At 31.1% G+C, this 21,399-nt stretch overlaps 5 protein-coding genes across 6 annotated transcripts; all 5 read left to right on the top strand.

Annotated features, from left to right (window-relative positions):
- On the top strand, nt 1–1,873 carry HSFB1A (heat stress transcription factor B-1a). Its single transcript, XM_004511876.2, has 2 exons — nt 1–363; nt 1,001–1,873. Exons 1-2 carry the CDS (start codon nt 160–162, stop codon nt 1,652–1,654), a joined length of 858 nt encoding a protein of 285 aa, XP_004511933.1. The 5' UTR covers nt 1–159; the 3' UTR covers nt 1,655–1,873.
- Nucleotides 1,874–5,426: 3,553 nt separating this feature from the next.
- On the top strand, nt 5,427–9,584 carry LOC101494337 (probable calcium-binding protein CML13). The gene is made up of 7 exons (XM_004511877.4): nt 5,427–5,567; nt 5,943–6,066; nt 6,156–6,192; nt 6,288–6,315; nt 6,472–6,624; nt 6,697–6,799; nt 9,277–9,584. Exons 1-7 carry the CDS (start codon nt 5,565–5,567, stop codon nt 9,339–9,341), a joined length of 513 nt encoding a protein of 170 aa, XP_004511934.1. The 5' UTR covers nt 5,427–5,564; the 3' UTR covers nt 9,342–9,584.
- Nucleotides 9,585–10,271: 687 nt separating this feature from the next.
- Nucleotides 10,272–15,296, top strand: LOC101494648 (ATP-dependent RNA helicase eIF4A). 2 transcript variants are annotated; one of them, XM_004511878.4, is made up of 7 exons: nt 10,272–10,599; nt 10,689–10,737; nt 10,871–11,008; nt 11,341–11,571; nt 12,209–12,248; nt 12,335–12,432; nt 14,889–15,296. In XM_004511878.4, the coding sequence occupies exons 1-7, from the start codon at nt 10,529–10,531 to the stop codon at nt 14,904–14,906; spliced, it is 645 nt and encodes a 214-aa protein (XP_004511935.1). In that variant the 5' UTR covers nt 10,272–10,528; the 3' UTR covers nt 14,907–15,296. The 2 variants fall into 2 exon arrangements, with proteins under 2 accessions (XP_004511935.1, XP_012574432.1); XM_012718978.3 differs by having other exon boundaries at nt 10,424–10,599; nt 11,346–11,571; nt 14,889–15,138.
- A 2,204-nt stretch (nt 15,297–17,500) lies between these two features.
- LOC101494968 (trihelix transcription factor ENAP2) lies at nt 17,501–18,637 on the top strand. Its single transcript, XM_004511879.4, has one exon. It carries the CDS (start codon nt 17,732–17,734, stop codon nt 18,470–18,472), a length of 741 nt encoding a protein of 246 aa, XP_004511936.1. The 5' UTR covers nt 17,501–17,731; the 3' UTR covers nt 18,473–18,637.
- A 1,015-nt stretch (nt 18,638–19,652) lies between these two features.
- LOC101495295 (calmodulin-like protein 30) lies at nt 19,653–20,479 on the top strand. Its single transcript, XM_004511880.4, has one exon. The coding sequence runs from the start codon at nt 19,740–19,742 to the stop codon at nt 20,301–20,303; it is 564 nt and encodes a 187-aa protein (XP_004511937.1). The 5' UTR covers nt 19,653–19,739; the 3' UTR covers nt 20,304–20,479.
- The last annotated feature ends 920 nt before the right edge of the window (nt 20,480–21,399 follow it).

Genomic DNA, 21,399 nt, shown 5'->3' on the forward strand with positions numbered 1-21,399 from the left:
TCTTCTCCTCTTTAGTTGTTCTTTCTAGACACAAAATTCCTTCTTCTTCTTCTTCTTATTTTTTTTTTTAAAAAGGGCTTTTATTTTTTTTTTCGTTTTGAAAATACTACTAGTCGATAACTAGGAAAAAGAAAAGTTGAAGGGTAGATCGGGAAAAAAATGTCGCAACGGTCGGTGCCGGCGCCGTTTTTGACGAAGACGTACGAGATGGTGGATGATACGGCGACGGAGGATGTGATATCATGGAGTGAGAGTGGTGAAAGTTTTGTTGTGTGGAAACATGCGGATTTTGCAAGGGATTTGCTTCCAAAATATTTTAAACACAACAACTTCTCAAGCTTTGTTCGCCAGCTCAACACCTATGTATGTTATCGACCCTCTTCCTTCTCTCTTTTTAGTTAAATTATTTATGTTAATTAATTGTTGATAAGTTTTTTTATATAATAATCATCGAAGAAAGGTAGTATAGGTGGTATAGAAAAATAATTAAAATTATATTAAAATTGTGAACAATACTTATTTTGCGATAATTTATTAATTACAATAATATTTATTACGAGATAAAAGAAATATTATTTATGATTTCTTTTAAATTAAAAATATATAGGTTTATATAAGTGTTTAATTGCATCTATATAGAACCATATAACAAATAATTTAAATGTATTTAACCATCTTCAATTATAGGTTGATTTAAGTATATCAAAATTATGATTAATTATTTAGGTTGATTTAGGTCAATTAGTTTTAATAGATGATTAATAAATTTTAATATTTATTTTTAAAATGCATTAATCAACTATTTTATTATTGATTTTGTCTCAAAATATAATTTATTTTTAGAAATTAAAAAATTAACAGCACTTGTTTTTCTATTAAGAAAAAAACCTTTTAAATTACTTTCATCACTACTACCAAAAACATTTGATAATAATATATGAATAGGAGTGTTGAATATATTTATATATGGAGAGTGAATTTGGTTGTTTTGAATCTGCAGGGATTCCGAAAGGTCGTGCCAGACAAATGGGAATTCGCAAACGAACATTTCAAGCGAGACAACAAAGAGCTTCTCTTCTTAATCAAACGCCGCAAAGTCGTTCCCCAACCTTCGTCACACCCCCCGGAAGCCGTTAAAACCGGCGCCGAAGGCAACTCTCAATCAAACTCCGGCAGCGATGGCGTGGGGTCCACATCAACTTCCACCTCATCCTCCAATTCAAAGAACCCTGGATCAGTAGAAACAACAATTCCCCAAAGCGCGAATTTATCGAGCGAGAACGAGAAATTGAGAAAAGATAACGAAACATTGAGTTCAGAATTGGCACGTGCGAAAAAGCAGTGCGATGAGTTGGTGGGTTTTCTAAAGGACCGTTTAAACGTGGGTCCCGATCAAATCGATCGCATTTTGAAAGATGGTAGTTGTGAATTTGTTGAAAATGCGGTAGGTGAAGAAGTTGAAGGTGGTGGTGGTGGTAGAAGAGATTGTTTGAAACTGTTTGGTGTTTGGTTGAAAGAGGAAAATTTAACAGACAAAAACAAGAGAGCCCGTGAACAACAATTGGGCTTTGGTGGGCCTCGTCTTAAAGTCACAAAAACTGTTGTTGACTTTAGTGATGTCAATGTCATCAAGAGTGCCAAGATTTGCAACTGAAATAGTGTGTATCAACTTAGCTTGCCACGCAATTCACCTTCACAAATACAATTTGTTTTTATAAATAAAAATTAATACCGAATTTGCTACCCCTAATATGTTTGTTTCACATGTTTAAGTTCTGTTAATTTTAATTAGGTAATAAGCTTATACGGATATTAGTATTTGCAGTTGTAAAATTAAACATAATATGATAGTTGATGTATGTTGTTAGTATTATGTCGTTTGGTTTGGTGATACTGTTGACAAAAAACAAAAAAGGTTTGGTGACACACATTACACACTTTAGTGGTGCTACAGTAGATCCTCTTCTATAAATTTGAATAACAACACAAAAACAAGTTAAAAAGGAGAAAAAGTACATCTTTTCACCTAAAAACGTGTAAAAAGTAGCAAAATATTGCCATTCTCTCACATTATTTAAAAACTAAAAAAGAACAATTGTCCATATATAGTTGCAGATCCTGGCAATGGGTTATAATGATAGAATATACTTTATTAGTTGTCATTTTTGTGAATTGCCATTAATTGATCAATAAATTAATGTGCTGCATGTGCGAGAAAATGACACACAAAGTAAACAAGTATTTGGGTCCTCTATTACATCATGTCCCTACAACACCTAAAAAACAAGAGTGAAGGGTAGCTGAGGCAGTGCACAACTAGCACATAGCATTGAAATATTATTGAGAGAATGAGATGAGATAAGAGATACAAGTAGATCACTACATGGATTAATTAAGAGAACTTACATCAGACATTTTGCTAGCCAAAATACACTTATATCAGCAAAGATTATACCAATAATAAATAAATAAATAAAAAACGACTTCTTGATAATCATCGCTGAAAATAATATAATTTTTTGACAACAACATAACACGTGCTAAAGCTAACATAACATTTTGGTAGCTTACATCACATGCTTGTTTTTAGTGCAGAGGGGTTTGTTCGTATGTGATGGCAGAATTATTAAGTATTTTGGATGCTATTCAATTAGTTAGTCAACTAGGTGATAGATATATTATTGGTGATAAGGATAATTCTCTAATGCTTATTCACCTCTAGGAAGTTGGTTGTGCTATGAGACATTCTTGTTACTCTCTTGCTCACTATATTCACTCCTTAACAAATGGAGATAGAGAGTTTTAGATGAAGTCACATTTTTAGATAAGCCAACCAACCAAGTGGCCAACACCTTAGTCTAGATCACTTTTTTTTTTGTTTCCTTTCATAGTTTGATGTTATTATGTTTTAATTTTATGTTCTCAATTGGCTTTCGAGTAATCAACTATCCTAAGAGTTTTTAAATTTGTTTTGGGATTTGGTCCCCTTAGTGAAATTCGTTAATCATATGCCACTCACAACATATTCTTATAGAAGTTGAGTTTTTTTAGTCATAATGGTATCTTACTTTTCAAAACTCAATTCGATTGTCCGAAAGCAATTTATGCAAAAATCACACAAAATTAATTAGAGTTTCTTTGATTCACATCTTAAAAATTTCATTTTTGTATTTTAAAATTTAAAAACTAAAAAATTTGTTTGAATTATTTGTTTTTAAAAATTGTTTTGTAAAATTATTTTTAATATTATAATTTTTAAAACTAAAAAAACAAAACAGATAAATTAACAAATAAAATTAGAGTAAAAAACTCTCTAGTCAATTTTTACTTTTCATTTTTCAATTTTTTTAACTCTCTAGTCAAAAGCTGTTTTAAAAATTGGAGTTGACAAACAATTTAAAATTTTTTTTTTTAAAAAAAAAACTTTCCAAAATTTATTTATAAAATAATTTTTAGAAAGTAAAACACATTTAAACACACTCTTATTCTTCCATGGAATCTAAAACCCATGGCCTCTGGTTAGACTTAACCTATAGAACGTTGGGACTTCTTGAATATTGGCCGAGATGAACTATTATCACTCTAATTCCTATATCACCAAATTTGATGATCACATGCTCTACCTACACAACACCCAAAATTTATCAAGATATAAATGGTTAATAGTGCCCTTTAATTCTCTAGTTTCTGTTTATGAGCTAGGGTGAATTATCTAGTTTTAGAAAACAATTAAATATTTTAATTTTAAAATTTAATTCTAAAAAAAAATTCTGCATACATATATAACTTTCAGCTTGACTATTGAATACTTCAAAATAGGTAAAAAAAATTGTAATTATTTTACCTTTTAAATGTGATTTCATTGTTCGTATATTTTAGAGAAGGGAATTCTTACGCTGATTTATTGATCAATTTTGGAATTTTTAGTCAGAATTTTGTCCGGTGGAATATTATTCTTCTTTTTGTCTCAGATGTATGATATAGGAATGTAGCTCATCTTCTTCATTATAGACTTTCTTGACGTGTTTGGGTTTAGTTGTTACTCTCTTACCTCACCTCACACCCTTTCGTTGACTTAAAAAAGTAATAATTATCGTTTAGGTCATTTAAAATTTTTCTTTTGATTTGGTCTTTTAATTTACATTTGATTTTCACCGCTAGACTTTAAGTTATATTAAATTACACATTGGGTGCTTTAAGTTTAACAATTTTATCAAATTACTTTCAAACTACTGTGAGTAGAAACATCATAATGAGTAGATTGTCCAAACGAGTCACATGTCGAAACATCACAACGAGTCACAAGTCGAAACATCACAATGAGTAGATTGCCCAAACTACTATGCATATGAAGGAAGTTAATGCAATATATATTATTACAATATTTAGTAGAACTTCTAATGATCTGCTAATTTTAATTGCACTAATCGTAATTAAAAGTGAGACGAATGACTGATATCACAAACTGAATGTAATTTAGAGACCCAATTAGGAAACAAAATAATAAATGACAATTGATTTAAACTTACACACACAAGTGAGTTTTTGTCTTTATTTTTCTTAGGATTAAATATGTTATTAATCTCTATAAAATTTCATTTCAATTTTAGTTCCTGTAAAATAAAAATATAATACTTAATCCAAACAAAATGATCATGTATGTTATTTTAGTTCCTCTTGTTAATATACCGTATAATTTTGAATGAATTTTTTTACAAACATCTTTATAACATTGTAAAAATTTATTTAACAAAAAATAAGTTCAAAATTCGATATCTAGATTCATATTTTTGTTACTTTTATCTTAAATATTTTATATTTAAAAAATTATAAATTTTTGTGAATGAAGTTTTTATAACATTCTAAACATGATTATTAAAAAATAATTCAAAAGTTTAAACATTGAAAGAATATAAAATATATTTTATTTAAGACTAAAATGTTTGTTCGATAATTTTGTAGGAATTAAAATTGAAAAGTTTGAAGTTTTATACAAGTAAAAACATATATATATATTTTTTTTACTACGATTAAGGGTAGAAACAAGTTAGACTGAGTGACAAGAGTCTATGGCCTAGCCTTAAATTCAGGTCAGATTAGACTTTTCTTTTTAAACAAATAAGGTTTAAAACTTCTAAAAAAGTCCACTTAAAAATATCACCTACAAGTCACACAATAAACTTTGAGATTTATTAGCCGACCTATTTATATAAAATAAATAATATTTTTTTTACTATTATAATTATTATATTAAATTATAAATATTTTTATTAAATATTTAAATTTTAGTAATTTAATATATTAATCTTTTTTAATTTTAATTTTTTTAAAAATATTATGTTAAAAATAAAAATAGAATTTAATTATTTGATTATTTATTTAAAAGTATTAAATTTTTATGATCTCCGGGTTAGGATGAAACGACTGTGTTTGATCTAAACATAACGCGCACCCTCAATCGCTGATTCCTTCGTATCGGAAAATCAAAAGCAAGTAGGAAAGATTCTGACACTTTTTCCGAATTCCAATCTTCGTCGTGAATTTGTGCCCTAGCTCAGACGAAAATGGTTCGATCCCCTCTGCTCTTCTCCTTCCTTAGCCCACCAATTCCCTTTCCAATTTGATAACTAACTATTAATCTATCTACTACTTGTTTCCCTTAATTTTCTACATTATTCTCTATCAACATTTTTTTTAATCTAATCACCACGCTACATTGCTTATATTTCCTGTATTATTTTTAGTTACTGTTTATTTTTCAATGAAAATAGCAGATCATTGATCATTTGTAATTATCAATTTTTGCGAAATTTTACTTCATTTTTAGTATCTCCTCTAAATGAATGAGTAGGTTCCTTTTATTTGATTGTATCATATAAATGGTTGAGACAAAATTCATGAAAAATCACTGACTCTGTTTTGGTGTGTAATTTCCTTACCAGTCATCTGTACTTAGAGGAGATTCCAGGAGGTTCAACAATAAACAAAGACCACGGCATCATTTGACGCCGCAGAAGAGACAGGAGATTAAGGAAGCTTTTGAATTATTTGACACCGATGGCTCAGGTTTTATAAATACACTTTTACCATAAAAATCACAATTTTGTCAAATATTTTATTTCCACTTTATGCTAAAATACTTTGATGATTTTTAGGTACTATTGATGCCAAGGAGCTGAATGTTGCCATGAGGTATTGTTGTAATTCATCATAAAGTTAAAAAAATGTTTGTCATATTAATCGGTTGTGTTGTTTTAATTTTCACAATATACATCTTATATTTGCAGGGCCCTTGGATTTGAGATGACAGAAAAGGTATTATATAATATCCAAGTACATTCTTTCAATTTTCTTATGATTGTGCAGAGTTTGCAATGGATTATGTACTGCGTTGTCAGGATTTTGTGATGCCATTCTTTGTAAGAGTTCTATATGCATCTCTCTAATAGATAATCCACTGAACCATTTCAGCAAATTGAACAAATGATAGCAGATGTGGACAAGGATGGGAGTGGAGCAATCGACTATGATGAATTTGAGCACATGATGACGGCCAAAATAGGAGAAAGGGACACTAAAGAGGAGCTCATGAAAGCTTTCCATATCATCGATCAAGATAAAAATGTGAAGATTTTTACTACTATACATCACTAGTACTTCTTTTTTATTCTAATTGCATATTTGTGGTCAATGCAGGGTAAGATATCTATAACAGACATCAAGCGCATTGCAAAAGAGCTAGGTCAAAGTTTTACTGATAGAGAGATTCAGGAGATGGTTGATGAGGCCGACCAAAATAGTAAGTTACCACAGTCATAACCTTGCGAACTTTCTAATTTTAAAGACGAACTTTTATATCTCAAATAGTGTATTTGTATTGCATTCTATGGTGAACAGTGTTAGGTTATGCTGACATAGTGTTGTCTATATATGAAAAAATAGTATCATTACTTTGATCTTTAAATCTGCTATTTTCTGCATTGGAAGTAAAGTTGACACTGATCTTGTTTTAGTACTAATGTAGTCATGTGCTTGAAGTTGCTTTACCATGATTATTTTTTTGATAGCAAAGCCATTGTATGCGAAATAGTTATTTTCTTTGCCTTTGTGCTCTTGTTTATTTGGAATGAAATATTCTTATTGGCTCCCTTCCCCCATTTAAGTATAACTGTTTTGATCTATATGAAGCACAAATTCTGACATGGACACCGCTGACTTAAGAAACATAGGACCCCGACATTGATACACATATGATAGTTTTTCACCTTCATTGATACATCTACTACCAAAATACTAAACATGTTAAATTTCATGTCTTTAACCCCCATCATTAATCGTCATTGCTTTGACACATCTTTAAACCCTTGTAGATGTGTTTGAGATGCGTCCAAGGGGTCTAAGGTGTGTTGAAGCGAAGAAAAACAAAATTTATTTTTGGGACACTTATTTGAGGTGTAGTACGGGTGTTGGACACGTAGATATGCCTAATCTCAGAGGTGTTTGTTCTTCATAGCTGATCAATATCTTTGGTCTTAAACCTACTACTACCAGGTGTATTGTGTATGCATACTGGGTATAAACCTGTGCAATGCACGGGCGACATTTGACAACTGTTAACTTATGTATCAATAATAGAAACCTAAAAAGGTTATTAAAAAATACATGAAAAAGTGTCAAAACATATGCATTATATAACAAAAAATAGCAATATAGCAGGCTTATTTGAGTGTATATTTAAATTTAAGATATGATATTCTACTAAATATTAATATATTAGGGAGTAGAGTAGTAGTGGTTTATAAAAAATGTAGAATGCTTTCCTAAATGTTGAACAAACAAAGCATGGTTGGAACTCATATATGCGTTTGCATAGGAATTAATTCTGATCATCCAATAGTTTCAAATGGCTTACAGGTACATGCATGTTCTCATTTACTCATCCATTATTTTTTTTGTTATCAAAGCCATTGTGTGGGAAATAGTAATTTTCTTTGCCTTTGTGCTCTTGTTGATTCGGAATGATATATTTTTATTGGCTCCCTTCCCTCATTTAATGATAACAATTCTGGTCAATATCTTTGGCCTGAAACCCACTACCACCAGATGTATACATATGTGAGCAGTGAAAAACAAAGTTAAATCAGTGTTGTCAAATTTCTCCTTGGCGGCACCATGGCATTATAGCATGGTGGATTATGGTCACTGATCAGCTGCCATAGGCTGCAAAACCTATTATATCTGCCAAGTTTCCGCCATAGAGATATGATATAAGACAACATTATGGCGTCGTTTGATCCATGTAGTTGACTCTACTCAGAGTCAGTAGGGTAAAGCTTTGGTTGGAGTTGTTGTATAACTATGTCAAAGGCCGCAATGCAATGTTTATATGGTGGATTTTTTGCCTGCCGCAATAATTCTTCATCCACCATTGATAACACTGAGTTAAATGGAGAAAACCGAGTTCAATTAGATTAAAGTAAAAAAATAGGTTCACAACAATATCTCTTGGCATTTATACTTCTTCTGGGTTAAAAGCACATGATGTGTTGGACATGAGTCTCAGCTGGAAAATAAGGCTGAGTAAACAATAGGAGTCATTTACACTGGCAGTTTGGGAGGTTAATTAGCAGGAACTGCGCATCTGTAAGAACAGTTGGGATTAATATGAAACAATTGAGTCTCTCAGTTTTAAGGGTCAATCCTTGTAAGGTGGTTTATCTGCCTTACTCTCTCTCATTGCAGAAATATCAGAGTTCTTTCTCTCTTTTTGCCATCCTCTTTTCTTGCTTGTCATACTTTTTATGTCCTGCAGTTTTTCTGGGTTCCTAACTTGATGATTACAATAGGTTCCTAAATTGTATATACATACAGTATTTCATTAAAAATGAGTAGTTTCTCATTTCGAAACTATAGGAGGTGTTTGCATTGGTTTCATAGTTTTTAAGGGGAGCTCACCTTGTTCTGCTATACTCTTGGTTAGATGATAAATTTTGTAAGACAAATGTTAAGGGAGCAATATACAACTTTGCATCCTTTTTAACTGTAGGTTCAGTAACTAATTCTGCTTATCTCATATTTTTTACAGTGATATGTTTAATCACCAATAGTAGGATGCTAGTTTAATTATAAAAAGCTACTAAGCAATATAACATTTCGATATCTTATAGAAATGTTATGCAAATGGTAGTAAACTATTTATTTATTTATTTTTGTTTTGGTTTATTGTTTTTCTTGCATTAGGTGTTGGTAATTTATTTTTGGTTTTACAATATGCAGATGATCGAGAGGTTGATCCGGAGGAGTTCATCATGATGATGAACAGGACAGGCTTCCGTCACTAGTTACTATATCTACATGGAGTAGTTACCTTTTGTTTGGGTTGACTATATGAAAATCAGAAGAAGCTGTATTAGTCCTATTGTGCAAATTGTAGGAGTCGTGAATCGAATGTTATGATTTTGCTCTACCTATTATGAGCATTGATGTATGCCAGAGTTTATTTGGATCTAATGTAAATGGAAACAGTATGCACAGGGCATTTTCAACCACCTGCAAAAATTTATCAGATCATATTATATAATTTATTTTAAAGTACAAATTCAATGATAAAAATATCAGTATAGTTAGGCACAGATGCATCAAGAGAGTATGTTACGGAAATGCTAAATGTCACGAAAACAAACTTACGAATGAATCACAAGTGATTTGGTATAATTTTAGATCAATACTATTAATTTAAGGACCTATTTATATATGGTTAGTCAACTCTTAATTGGTCACTTTTCTTCTTCCTCATGACTTCTTCGCTGAGGTTTTTTATCGGGAGATATAGCATTGTTTTATCTACAGGTTTAGTTTTTATTTCTTTCTTTTTGTAACAAAAAGAATACTGGTTAACTATAAAAGTTATATATAATATATATGAAATAGATTAAGGATATAGAAAAAATGGTATTCGAATTATGGGTTAATTACCGAAGTTGATCTTTAATCACTATATCAAAGAAAAATAAAATATAATTCGAATAAGGATAATATTTTGATGTCTTTGTTTAGCAGCTGACAGTTAAAATACTATGCAAATAGTATAATTAACGTACATTAACTGTGTAAAATGTTTTATGTATCAGCACATTATAATTAATTATATGTTTGATTTTAAAAGTGATTATGATAAAAATAAAATAATTTTAATAATTTGATAGTTATGGTTACTGACAATATATTTATACCGCATTATAAATTGAATCTCTCTTTAAAACTCAAATTTCAATGTATATTTGTTGGACTTAGATGTTCCGATCAATATAGAAAATCTTCATAAATAAAGGGGGTGCATATTACAAAATTAAAAAGATCATATGGCGATTTACATTTTTTTGAGCATTAGAACAAAACATAATAATAATTTTAAATTGAAGTGTTTAAACAAAGTCCACTTAAAGAAGAATCATTGAGGTATATATCCTTGGAAGATCGGAGCAAGAGTGTGAGAAATTGCAAACTTAGCTTGTAGCGAGTGAGTAAGATGGGCATGGACAGCAGCATGGATGCTCAGTCTCCACCACCGTCTCAGTCTCAGTATCAGTATCAGATCGGGTACTTTTCATTCGTTCTCTATCTCCTTCAACATCAACTTCCTTTTTTGACTGAATATATTATTTTATTTAACCGTTTTCGATCTTCAGTCACCCGCGCCATTTCTACCTCGCAGTTGACAGGCTTCAATTCAAAATGGTATTCTATTCTACCATCTTATCTTTATTATTATTCAATTCAATTCAATTCAATTCAATTCAATAATATTTGATTTGCGATTAGATATTTCGAATTTCAATTTGATTATGATAATTTCTTTGCTTGCTTTCAGCAAACGTTGCTTGATCTTCTTGATTTGGTTGGTCGTCGTCCTTCTTTGCCGATTGTCGTCTGTTGCAGCACTCGCGACGACCTTGACTCTCTCTGCTCCTCTCTTTCCCCTCTCCCTTTCATTTCCTACAATGCTTTGGTTCGTACTATTCATTCTTTAATCCCTTTTCTACTTTCATTCTCTTTTTTATTCCAATTTTTACTTTAATTAACTTGTTTACGACATCTCATAGCTTATAGAAATAATTTATAGTTCATGAAAAAAACTTATATCTTTATTGTATGTTTTGTTATAGTAATAACTTATACATGAACACTTGTATGTAAGTGCCTATAGCATAAGCACTTAATTAAACTGTTTGTCCAAACACGGATGGATAAATGTCAACGGTGTTTTGGGTTATGTTTCTGTGTTCTTCCTTGCTAACTTGTTATTCATTCAACTTTGTTTTCTTTTCCACGCGTCGTCAGTACAGTGACCTTGTTGAAGACGAACGTGCTTTTGTTTTAGAGAAATTTCGTCAGGTGGCAACGGGATGGAATCAGATAAATCATTCTGCAGCAGGGAATGGGGATGATGTTGGAAAAGATGATAGATCTCATATGATTATTGTCACAGATGCTTGCCTTCCTCTTCTTACTTCTGGGGAGCCTCCCATGAATGCTCATCTTCTCATTAATTACGAGTTACCGGCGAAAAAGGTAGTGCACTTTTCCTTTTTTATCTTCCGTAATTCACATTTACAACAAGACTTTCTGCGTTCATATGTTTCCAAGAGTCCATTTGTATTACATTGTGGCTTTTCACAATTACTTTTGCGTTTCTCAATCTTCACCATATTATTACTTATTGTGGTGTCAGTGTCACTTGGCTATATCATGTTGCTTGCACCGAAGATCTTTTGTCGATTGATCAACTATATAAAACAGCAAAAACAGCTTGCCGGATGATTTTCTGGTGTTTCTTTTGTTCCTGAGATTGTACAAGTTGGTTTTTTTTATGATAGTTTTTTATTTATTGGATAAATTCATGTAAATCAAGTAGACCATTAAACCATTCTAAGGTTCTTGCTGTATAAAGTTTCTTTTGTCTGCAGCCACCACTTGCTAGTGAGAATAGAACTATTGAAATTTGTTTCTTCAGTTAGATTTTTGGTTCTCAAGAATTATCCATCTTTAAATCTAGCTGCATTTTTCTCTCAGAACTGAAGTAGAATGCTGGCCTAGTGATTTATGTGTTGTGAAAGCGGCGTTTGTGTTTCCTTATTGTATCTTTCTCCCACCCTAATGATTCATTTCCCATTTTTCTCATAATTTTCATTTTTTGTTTTTCGTATAGGAAACATATGGAAGGCGCTTGGCGGCTTGTTTAACAGCTGGTCCTTTTTTGCTGCCTTGTTCTATGGTTTGTTAAGTGATAGTTTGGATTTTTGCATCATTGATTAGATTCCTGACTAATGTGCAGATGGAATTGTTATCAATATGGTTGTTGGTGGAGAAGTAGAAACTCTAAAAAGTATCGAAGAAAGCACCGGTATTGTCATGCAAGAGATGCCAATGCAAGTAAGTTTTCTTGCAAACTCTTATCAAATTTACTTAACTATATCAGGATAACATGACGTTTATCCCTTTTTGAATTGATTGAATTTTGTTGGGATGCACAAGAAATCAAGTATCTTTTCAGACCAAGAGAGTTGGTCTTGTTAGAACAATCTTAGGAATTTATAGGAATTGGAATTGGAAGGAATAGAATGGATTGAATCAAGTTTATTACTGTTACTTGCTGCTTAAGCAATGTGCCCAGCTTTTGCTATTTATCAAACAGTTTGCTACAGTACATTGTTAACAAACTAACTAACTATTTAAGCCAACTTCTAACCTCCTTAACTACCTATTAATCAGTTTGAATTAATCATTTTAACATGCCCCCTAATTCATCTGCAAAATGCCCCCATTTTTGACAATTATAACATTGAATCCTCTTGTTGTTAAACTTCTTCTTATCATTTGGTTTCTTGCTGTGATTATCACTGCTGTTCTGGTTTCTTGAATTTCCAGGCCCTTCATTTGAGTCATGCTTCTTGTACCACTTAGATTTTCCCTTTCCTTTCTTGTATTTCACTCCTCCTTGATTGAATTTCTTGTTAACTTGAGCCTGCAGTGCCTGCACTTGAGTTGCTGAATTTGCTGCACACCTTTCTCTTACTCTCAGTTCATGAGCTTCTAGGGAGTCTTGCAAATCCTCCACTTTCATCATCTCAAGGTCTTTTGACTCTTCAATAGCCACGACAATATGATCATACCTTTGTGTTAAGGTCCTTAGAATTTTTTCAATAACTAACACTTCAGTTATCAATTCACCATTAGTTTTCATTTGATTGGTAATGGCCTGCACATGATTGAAATAATCAGCCACGGTTTCATCTTCTTCCATCTGCAACAATTCATCTTTCCTTCTTAGCATTTGAAGCTTCACTTTCTTGACTTTTTCACCACCCGTGTAATACTTCACCAAGATATCCCATGCCTCCTTTGATGTAGATGCCTTTGAAATCCTATCAAAGTTGTTTGAATCCACACTCTCCTGGATGTAAAACAATGCCTTGCAATCTTTTTTCTTGGAATATTTGAATGCTGCTTGTTGCCTTTCTGTTGGATTGGGACCTAGTTGTTCATAGCCTTCTTGGACAATCTCAAACTCTTTTTGAGCTCCCAGTAATGATCTCATAGATGCAGACCATCTCTCCCAATTTTTCCCATCAAGGATTGGCAAATTAGATGGAAAACCCCCTCCATTCATGATTTCTTTCACTCACACTTGTGTTTCCCAATTTGAAATCCCCTTACTTTTCACTCGTGTTTCCCTAGATTAGAACCCAAGCTCTTGATGCCAATTGTTAGAACAATCTTAGAAATTGATAGGAATTGGAGTTGGAAGGAATAGAATGAATTGAATCAAGTTTATTACTGTTACTTGCTGCTTAAGCAATGTGCCCAACTTTTGCTATTTATCAAATAGTTTGCTACAGTACATTGTTAACAAACAAACTAACTATTTAAACCAACTTCTACCCTCCTTAAATATCTATTAATCAGTTTGAATTAATCATTTTAACAGGTCTTGCATATTATCAGACAAGTCTCTTGGTTTTGCATTTTATTAATATATCAGTCCACTTTTTTGCATCTAAAATTATCAATCAATTTTATAAGCAGATAATATAGTTTTAGTTAGAGTGAGAGAAGAAATAAATGAAAATTTATAAATTTGGAGATAGGTAAAACTTTCTTTTAAGTAGTTTTAAAACAAAGTATATGAAATATTTAGCAAAAGATGAACTATTCATGGCTTGAAAGTGAATATTTGAAAATATTAATACCAGACGTGGCATGTTTAAGTATCTTAGATCCATGATAAAAAATGTCAGGGAGGTAAATGGAGTTAGGGAGATATTAACCGTACAATTCAAGTAGGATGGATATAAAATGAAGATTTTCTTTGGGTGTAATTTGTCATAGAAAAATTGTCAATCAAACATAAAGCAACATTTTATCGTGTAATTTGTTTTTTTTAAAGGATTTAATTGCATAGTTATAAAACCTTCCAAATCTTGTATAGGCTAAATACTTGGCAATAGTGTTGTAGAGATGAAACTGTATATTAGACAAAAATAAGATTATAAATGAAGTCACGGTAGAGTCTTATCAAAGTTGATTTGGGCATATGAAGAAGACATGTTGAAGCACTGGTAAGGAGAGTAGATTAAGGATAATCAAATAGTTACACGAAGTGGTAGACCAAATAAAACTATAGAGCAAACTATCAAGTTAGAAATAATGATATGACCCGTGACAAAACTTTATAGCGTTTTTTGATACTTATAACTAAGTACCGACTTCATCGGGTGGGAAACAAGGCTTTGGTTATTGTTATTTGGGTGCTACTTTTCAGTTAGTGTCAACCTTTTTGTATGGTTCTTTAATTGGTCTTATAGATATATATGTTAAACATATTGCAGATTCTTGACATTTTATGATGTTAAACCCTTCTCCTTACTGAAAGAATACAAAGAATTTGATTGCCTGCTATATTGAATGGTTGAAGACTTGAAGATCTCTCACTACTTTGAATGCTGTGTATGTAACTAGTCCATTCTACACAAAAGATACTGATAAGGTTCTTTTTTCTTTAACATCTGTGTTTTTTTCTTTAATTATCACAGTTTTTCTTATTTGGACATTTATGCAAAGATTGGTTTCTTATGTGGACGTTTATGAAATGGATTGGCGATTATTTTAGTACAATTCATTTTGGAAATGTAAGTTAAATATTGTTGAACATTGTAGGGGGCAGAATCAATGATATACACGCAGATGTATGATAAATTATGAAACTATATAATTTTGACTATCAATTTTCAAATCAATGTCTAGAATGATTTATTTTACCCTTCAAACTGTAGTTGAGTTAAATGCAAGTTTTCAAATTATTTTGACAGAGTTGTTTGATGTGAATCATATTTCCACCGGTGCAACATTTTAGAGGTGCAGCATTTTAGAGGCGTTCATTAGATCAATTTGTGTGCCATTGATTCTACTAATTTGAACAATTTCACAATCATAAGTATTTATATTAGTAGATAAATTCAAATAAGTGGATTTAAACATACTCAAAATATAGATAAAATTGCTACCTGGATTAAAAATGTCATTAACATTGTGCAGAGACAAATAAGATGGATAAAAAAGTTTAATTTGAATATTATACAGAAAAAAGATGCACAGTACTATATTTTAAGCAAGATGTTTTTTGCCAATTGGCTTTTATCTTTAAACAAAAAAATTTATCAATATTTTGGTAAACAATTTAAGTTAACTTTTTTTTTTAATCAGTTTAAGTTAACTCTACTAATGTTTTCTTTTAAATTCAGTTTTCTAACTATTTCTCGGAAACTATTTCTCGTTCCGAAAAACTAGTCCGTGGTGCTTGTTTTTGATTGAGTGATCGAATGGAAAAGCAAATCTAACCCTTGTCGCATGAATGTTTTAAACGACATGATGTTTTTCGGCATTTTTAATCAACGTGGCAATGTGATTTAATTTTGGGATGTTCATGGACATGAAGTGATGATAATATATATAACATGTTTGATAAGTTATTTATAGCTAATTTGCATAAGTTTTACATGATTGTTTGTGAAAATGATGTAAAATTTATATAAAAATAGACTAACTTATTTTATTTTTTTTAAAAGAAAGAATTTATACACAATTTTTTTTATGAAAAACATTTATTCTATAAGTATTTAATTATATTCTAAAAGAGTTTTTGTCTTTTGAAAATATGAAATAAGTGATATATTATATTTATTACAGAATTTGACAATACATTCCATCCCCTTTAATCTCTTTAATTAAGTGACCAAATCTTTTTTAAAAAATAATTGAAATTAAGTAATTAATGAACTTTAATTAAAAATAAATTATTCAACAAAATTCGAATTTGAATTCTAGTTGAAAGTTTAATATAGTTATTGGTCATATTTTACTTATATATCAAACTCATTTAACTAGAGTAATTCAATTAGATGAGTGATTTATGGCATTTTTGTTTTGAAATTACATCTCTAAGTTATTTTATTATATCTTTTTATTTAAATATGTAGTTTTTTCACATAGATTTAGTTTTCTTTTCTTCATATTTTATTTATGATTTTTTCGCTCAACGGGACATTGGTTTGTTCGTCATCATTGTATGATGTTTTTTGCTTTCACGTTTTGGTGTAGTTTTCACAAAGACAAATGATTTGTTTTGTCGATATCATATATTGAGTGATGAATTTATAGAAGCTACAACCAAATTCAACACTCTAAAGCCGTACAAATGATTTGTCAACACATGATTAAATTGATCATGTCATAGTTTACTTATAGTCAATATGAGTGAACACGAGTAAATATTTTTTCTGAAGATGAATGATATTTAAAATTGTGGATCTTGCATATTTTTTTTTATCAATGAACAGTGAAAGACATTATATGATTGTTAAAATTATGATTTTGGTGTGATAATTTATAGCATGTTTTTGTTTTTTTAATTATTATATCTAATTGTACTATTTTTATTTTAATATGAATGAAATTTATTTTTACATCAAACAAAAAAAACCAAAGCAATTCTTGATCATCGAATTCAAAAGTATGTTGTATTTGATTTAAGAACCAAATAATTAAGACGAGTAAAAGCTATTTTATTGTTTATTAAAAAAATATTATCTCCAATTTTTGTATAAAAGATAAATAAAATACAAATGAATTACCAAAAATGTATGTATTTAGTTTGCAATATAAAAATATACCAACTTCATTTATATCTTATTTGTCTCATAAAAGATTTGATGATCTTTAAATTCTGGTACAACTAACAAATATCATATTAACATTATTGGTTTGAACGTTATTCAAATAGTCTCTTTTAAAACAAAAACAATTATCATATAAAGTATTGAATTAAATTAAAATTTTGATATTTAGATAAAAATTAAAAAGAAATAATTAAAAATAATATTAGGTAAAAGACAAGGAGTTATGGTTAGTTTAGGATTGCGATGATAATCCAAAACTGGTATGGTATACTATGGTGTCTAGTTACTTTCCAGCATAAGCACCCACTCAATCAACCAACCAACCAACCACCGCCACCCATCAAAGTGAACCAAACCCCTAAACCCACTTCCCCTTTCCATCTCCCACTCACATTAATTAAAACACTTTACTACCACACCAATAATAATTAATAATACTCCACAAAAAGGAACAAACACATAACCTAGCTTCTCCAACATTCATCATATCAAATTTAATGGCTTCCTCCTCCTCCTCCCCACCAAAACCCATCGTCCTCTCACTCACAAAGAAACCCCAACCCATCCCTTGGACCCACCAAGAAACAATTAATCTCATCACAGCCTATCAAGAAAAATGGTACTCTCTCAAACGGGGCCCACTCCGCGGCAGTCAATGGGAAGAAGTCGCCGTTGTCGTCGCCGCTCGTTGCGGCTACGACTACAACCACCCTTCCAAATCCGCCCTCCAATGTCGTCACAAAATGGAAAAACTCCGCCAGCGTCACCGATCCGAAAAACACCGTCTCTCCGCCACTTCCTCCGCCGCATCTTCCCGCTCTTGGCAGTACTTCCGTTTGATGGACGATCTTGAACGCGGTCCTCTCCCTATCTCCGTCCGTCCAATTCCTCACAACCACAACATCGAAGATGAAGAATTAGACGACGATATCAATTGTGATAGGGGAAAGCGTAGTTTTAGGTCAAGGAGTATTAATAATATTCTAAATCAGAAACCAGAAGTAACAACAAGAAGAGAACGTGATGATGATGATGATGAAAGAGTGACGGCGAAGGGGTTGACGGCGGAGTTAAGAGATTTTGCGGAGAGAATTATTGGATTGGAAAATATGAAGATGGAGATGATGAAGGAAACAGAAAGGTTTAGGTTGGAGATGGAGAATAAACGGATGCGTTTGATACTTGAATCACAGTGGAGGATTGTTGATTCCATTGGAAGGGCTTTTCGGTCTTCATAGATTTATATATATTTTACCATTTTCAATTTCAATGTTTTTAACCTCTATAATTTGTGTTATGACCATATATGTAATAATATAGTGGTTATTTATTTTGATTTTTTATTAACAAGAAACTCTGTTGCGTTTTACTTTTTACATAAACATTTCAAGGATTCTACCTGTTTTTATGGGTTTATTTATTACAATTATAATTACGTGGTTAATTTGTTTGCATTTTTAAAAATACCTTATTTATTAACAACAAATATCATGGATCACATTCTCAAGAACTAGAAGGACGAAGTTAGGAAAAATTTCTTCCAACTATACTTGACTACTTTTTAGTTAAAGAACAAACTAGCCTATTACAATTTCATATTGTAACATACATTTAAATTTTTAGGATTTTATAGAGTTTGCACCACACTTCTCTTTGAAAATACAATATATTTTTGAACATATAATATATCATATATTTTTGTAAATGAAACACAAATCTTATCAATGGTATTAAAGTCAAAGTTTGTCAAAATTCATAAATAAAGAAAAAATGAAGAGGTAAAGATAAAGTTGTGTTTGTTTATCGATGTCTCAAACTATCTGGCACCACCAATTCAAAGTTCAAAGGGGAAGGTATTAGGATTCAGATGTATGCTCAGTCATTAATAAAGATATTGTTGTAGCAAAAGAGGGTGATTTGCATCTACTGGTTTCACATTCTATCTTGCAGGGGGTGTATAGAGTTTTATGAAGAACGAGACATCAAAAGTTGTTCTATATGTATAGAATAGGAAGTTTTGTTCATGAACATAAAAATGTCAACATACATTCATTCATTTCATAGAATATAATGTAGCTTTAGATTGATTTAAATTGATGCCACAAAAATTCAAGAATGAGTGGTTAGTCTAACATCAACTAAGAATGTTGTTCTTGATGTTCGTACACAACAAATTAATAACCAGTGACACGAGAATAGGATTCAACTCAGGAAGTGGGTCATGGTGATGAGTACACGGTTTTACAAAGAGTTCAAAAGGAATCGTCCATACAAAAAAGAAATGGTTTTTCCCTCAGTGATTCACAACTTTTAGTTTAAAAATCATATGCACTTGGCATGAGAACAAGTCTTTATTCAGATTCTACTACTTTTTCTAAGCAAAAGTACAAGCCTTTTCTCTATATAAATGGACAAACCATAATTTAGTATAGCATTCATTAATCATAATATAGCCAAATTAACATCTTCTAAATATTTTTGTATCAAAAGTCCTAAAAAAACACCATGTCCAATTTGAGTTTCATGAAGTTTCATGGTAGCTTTTCAGGCAAGGCAACTTCTCCAACAAAAAATGTATCTCAAAAGAACAGCTTCAAGTCAAAACAAACAACAAGTTCAGAAATGAGTTTCCAACCACAGAAAGAAGAAATAAAATGGGTGTTCGAGAAATTCGACACGAACAAAGATGGCAAGATTAGTCTTGAAGAGTACAAAGCAGCTGCAAAAGCTTTGGATAAAGGTATCGGTGACGCGGAGGCAATGAAGGCATTTAAAGCCATGGATTCTGACAAAGATGGCTTCATAGACTTTAAAGAGTTTATGGAAATGTTCAATGGTGAAGGGAAGATAAAAGAAGATGAGATTAAGAGTGCTTTTCAAGTTTTTGATATAAATGGTGATGGGAAAATTAGTGCTGAGGAATTGTCTCAAATTCTTAAGAAGCTTGGAGAGAGTTGCAGCCTTAGTGCTTGTAAAAAAATGGTGAAAGGTGTTGATGGTGATGGAGATGGTTTTATAAACTTGAATGAGTTTACAAGGATGATGATGAGTGGAAACAAACTTGTCTAAATGATAATAATTTTCGTTATAGAGGGGAATAATTAATCTTGTTCAGTGTTTCTCAAGTATGTTTTTGTTAAATAAATATCTAGCTTTTAGTTTGTCTTTTATGAGTGTTGTATAGATAGTTTGGTTAAATTCATGCTTTGATACAAATATATTCAGTGTTAAAATTCTATGTTCTATTTTCCTTGTGGAGACATTTATGGCTCATTTGTTATGTGAAAATTTTTATTTTTTAAAATTTGTCTTAATTTTACTCATTAATAAAGATGTAAAAGAATTTCTTGTTAAGATGATTATCATTTGACCATTAAACATGTGTTTGGTTTTGCATGAGAGGCTATTGCTGCAATTTCACAGAAACTAACTTGAACATAAAAAATTCTTGAGTTCAATCAAATGATTGTCCCAATGTAAGGTTAAGTGGTCAACAAGAGTACCAAACAATTATTTACATTATTGAAAGTTTAACAACTATCTTCAAAATTGTCATATAATTTTTAATTGCATTAACAGAGTTAGGAAAAGCGCATAGAAGTTTACTTGTTTATTTATTCCCATGTGGAAGCATTCGGACCAAAGACTTAATTAATAGCAATATTGTTAGTATATTTATTTATTAATTGATTGATTGATTATATAGAAGGAATTTTGGGGAGGGTATAAGTTTGTTACTAATTTAATTTAATAATGTTCGTGTGATCTTGAGATCCCTAAGATGCACTTTGATCTCAATGAAGGGACACAACTTCAAGAGTCATCGTGTAGTGAATTTGAAGCAAAGTGAATCCCACCTAGCTAGCAGAGTTATTTATTACTCTCTCAATTTCAAAATAATATAAATATTTGATTATATCACATGTATTAAAAATGAAATTTCAGATATCTAACTTTTCAAATACATTTGAAAAGAAGGACTTGAAGTGTGACATTGGCACTAAGGACAAGACTCAAAAAGTCACAATAATAAAGGCCCTTCACAGCATTAGGACTTTTGGAGGGTGTTTCTTTAAAATGTAGGCCCATCTCTCGTAGAAGAACCGTTACTATTCAGATATTTGTTAATTTACATTCTTACCCCCCAACCCTTCTGCATAGTTAC

Source organism: Cicer arietinum, chromosome 8 (genome assembly GCF_000331145.2).
Source record: "Cicer arietinum cultivar CDC Frontier isolate Library 1 chromosome 8, Cicar.CDCFrontier_v2.0, whole genome shotgun sequence".
In the NCBI taxonomy this organism is placed as follows: domain Eukaryota; kingdom Viridiplantae; phylum Streptophyta; class Magnoliopsida; order Fabales; family Fabaceae; genus Cicer; species Cicer arietinum.

Bases quoted from the DNA above. Each gene is read 5' to 3' on its own strand.
- HSFB1A (XM_004511876.2), top strand. From the start codon at position 160: ATGTCGCAACGGTCGGTGCCGGCGCCGTTTTTGACGAAGACGTACGAG. The intron at 364-1,000 runs GTATGTTATCGA...TTGAATCTGCAG, and splicing joins TTCGCCAGCTCAACACCTAT to GGATTCCGAAAGGTCGTGCC.
- LOC101494337 (XM_004511877.4), top strand. The intron at 6,193-6,287 runs GTATTGTTGTAA...TTATATTTGCAG, and splicing joins GAGCTGAATGTTGCCATGAG to GGCCCTTGGATTTGAGATGA. The intron at 6,316-6,471 runs GTATTATATAAT...GAACCATTTCAG, and splicing joins GATTTGAGATGACAGAAAAG to CAAATTGAACAAATGATAGC.
- LOC101494648 (XM_004511878.4), top strand. From the start codon at position 10,529: ATGGGCATGGACAGCAGCATGGATGCTCAGTCTCCACCACCGTCTCAG. The intron at 10,738-10,870 runs GTATTCTATTCT...GCTTGCTTTCAG, and splicing joins ACAGGCTTCAATTCAAAATG to CAAACGTTGCTTGATCTTCT. The intron at 11,572-12,208 runs GTAGTGCACTTT...TTTTTCGTATAG, and splicing joins ACGAGTTACCGGCGAAAAAG to GAAACATATGGAAGGCGCTT.
- LOC101494968 (XM_004511879.4), top strand. From the start codon at position 17,732: ATGGCTTCCTCCTCCTCCTCCCCACCAAAACCCATCGTCCTCTCACTC.
- LOC101495295 (XM_004511880.4), top strand. From the start codon at position 19,740: ATGTCCAATTTGAGTTTCATGAAGTTTCATGGTAGCTTTTCAGGCAAG.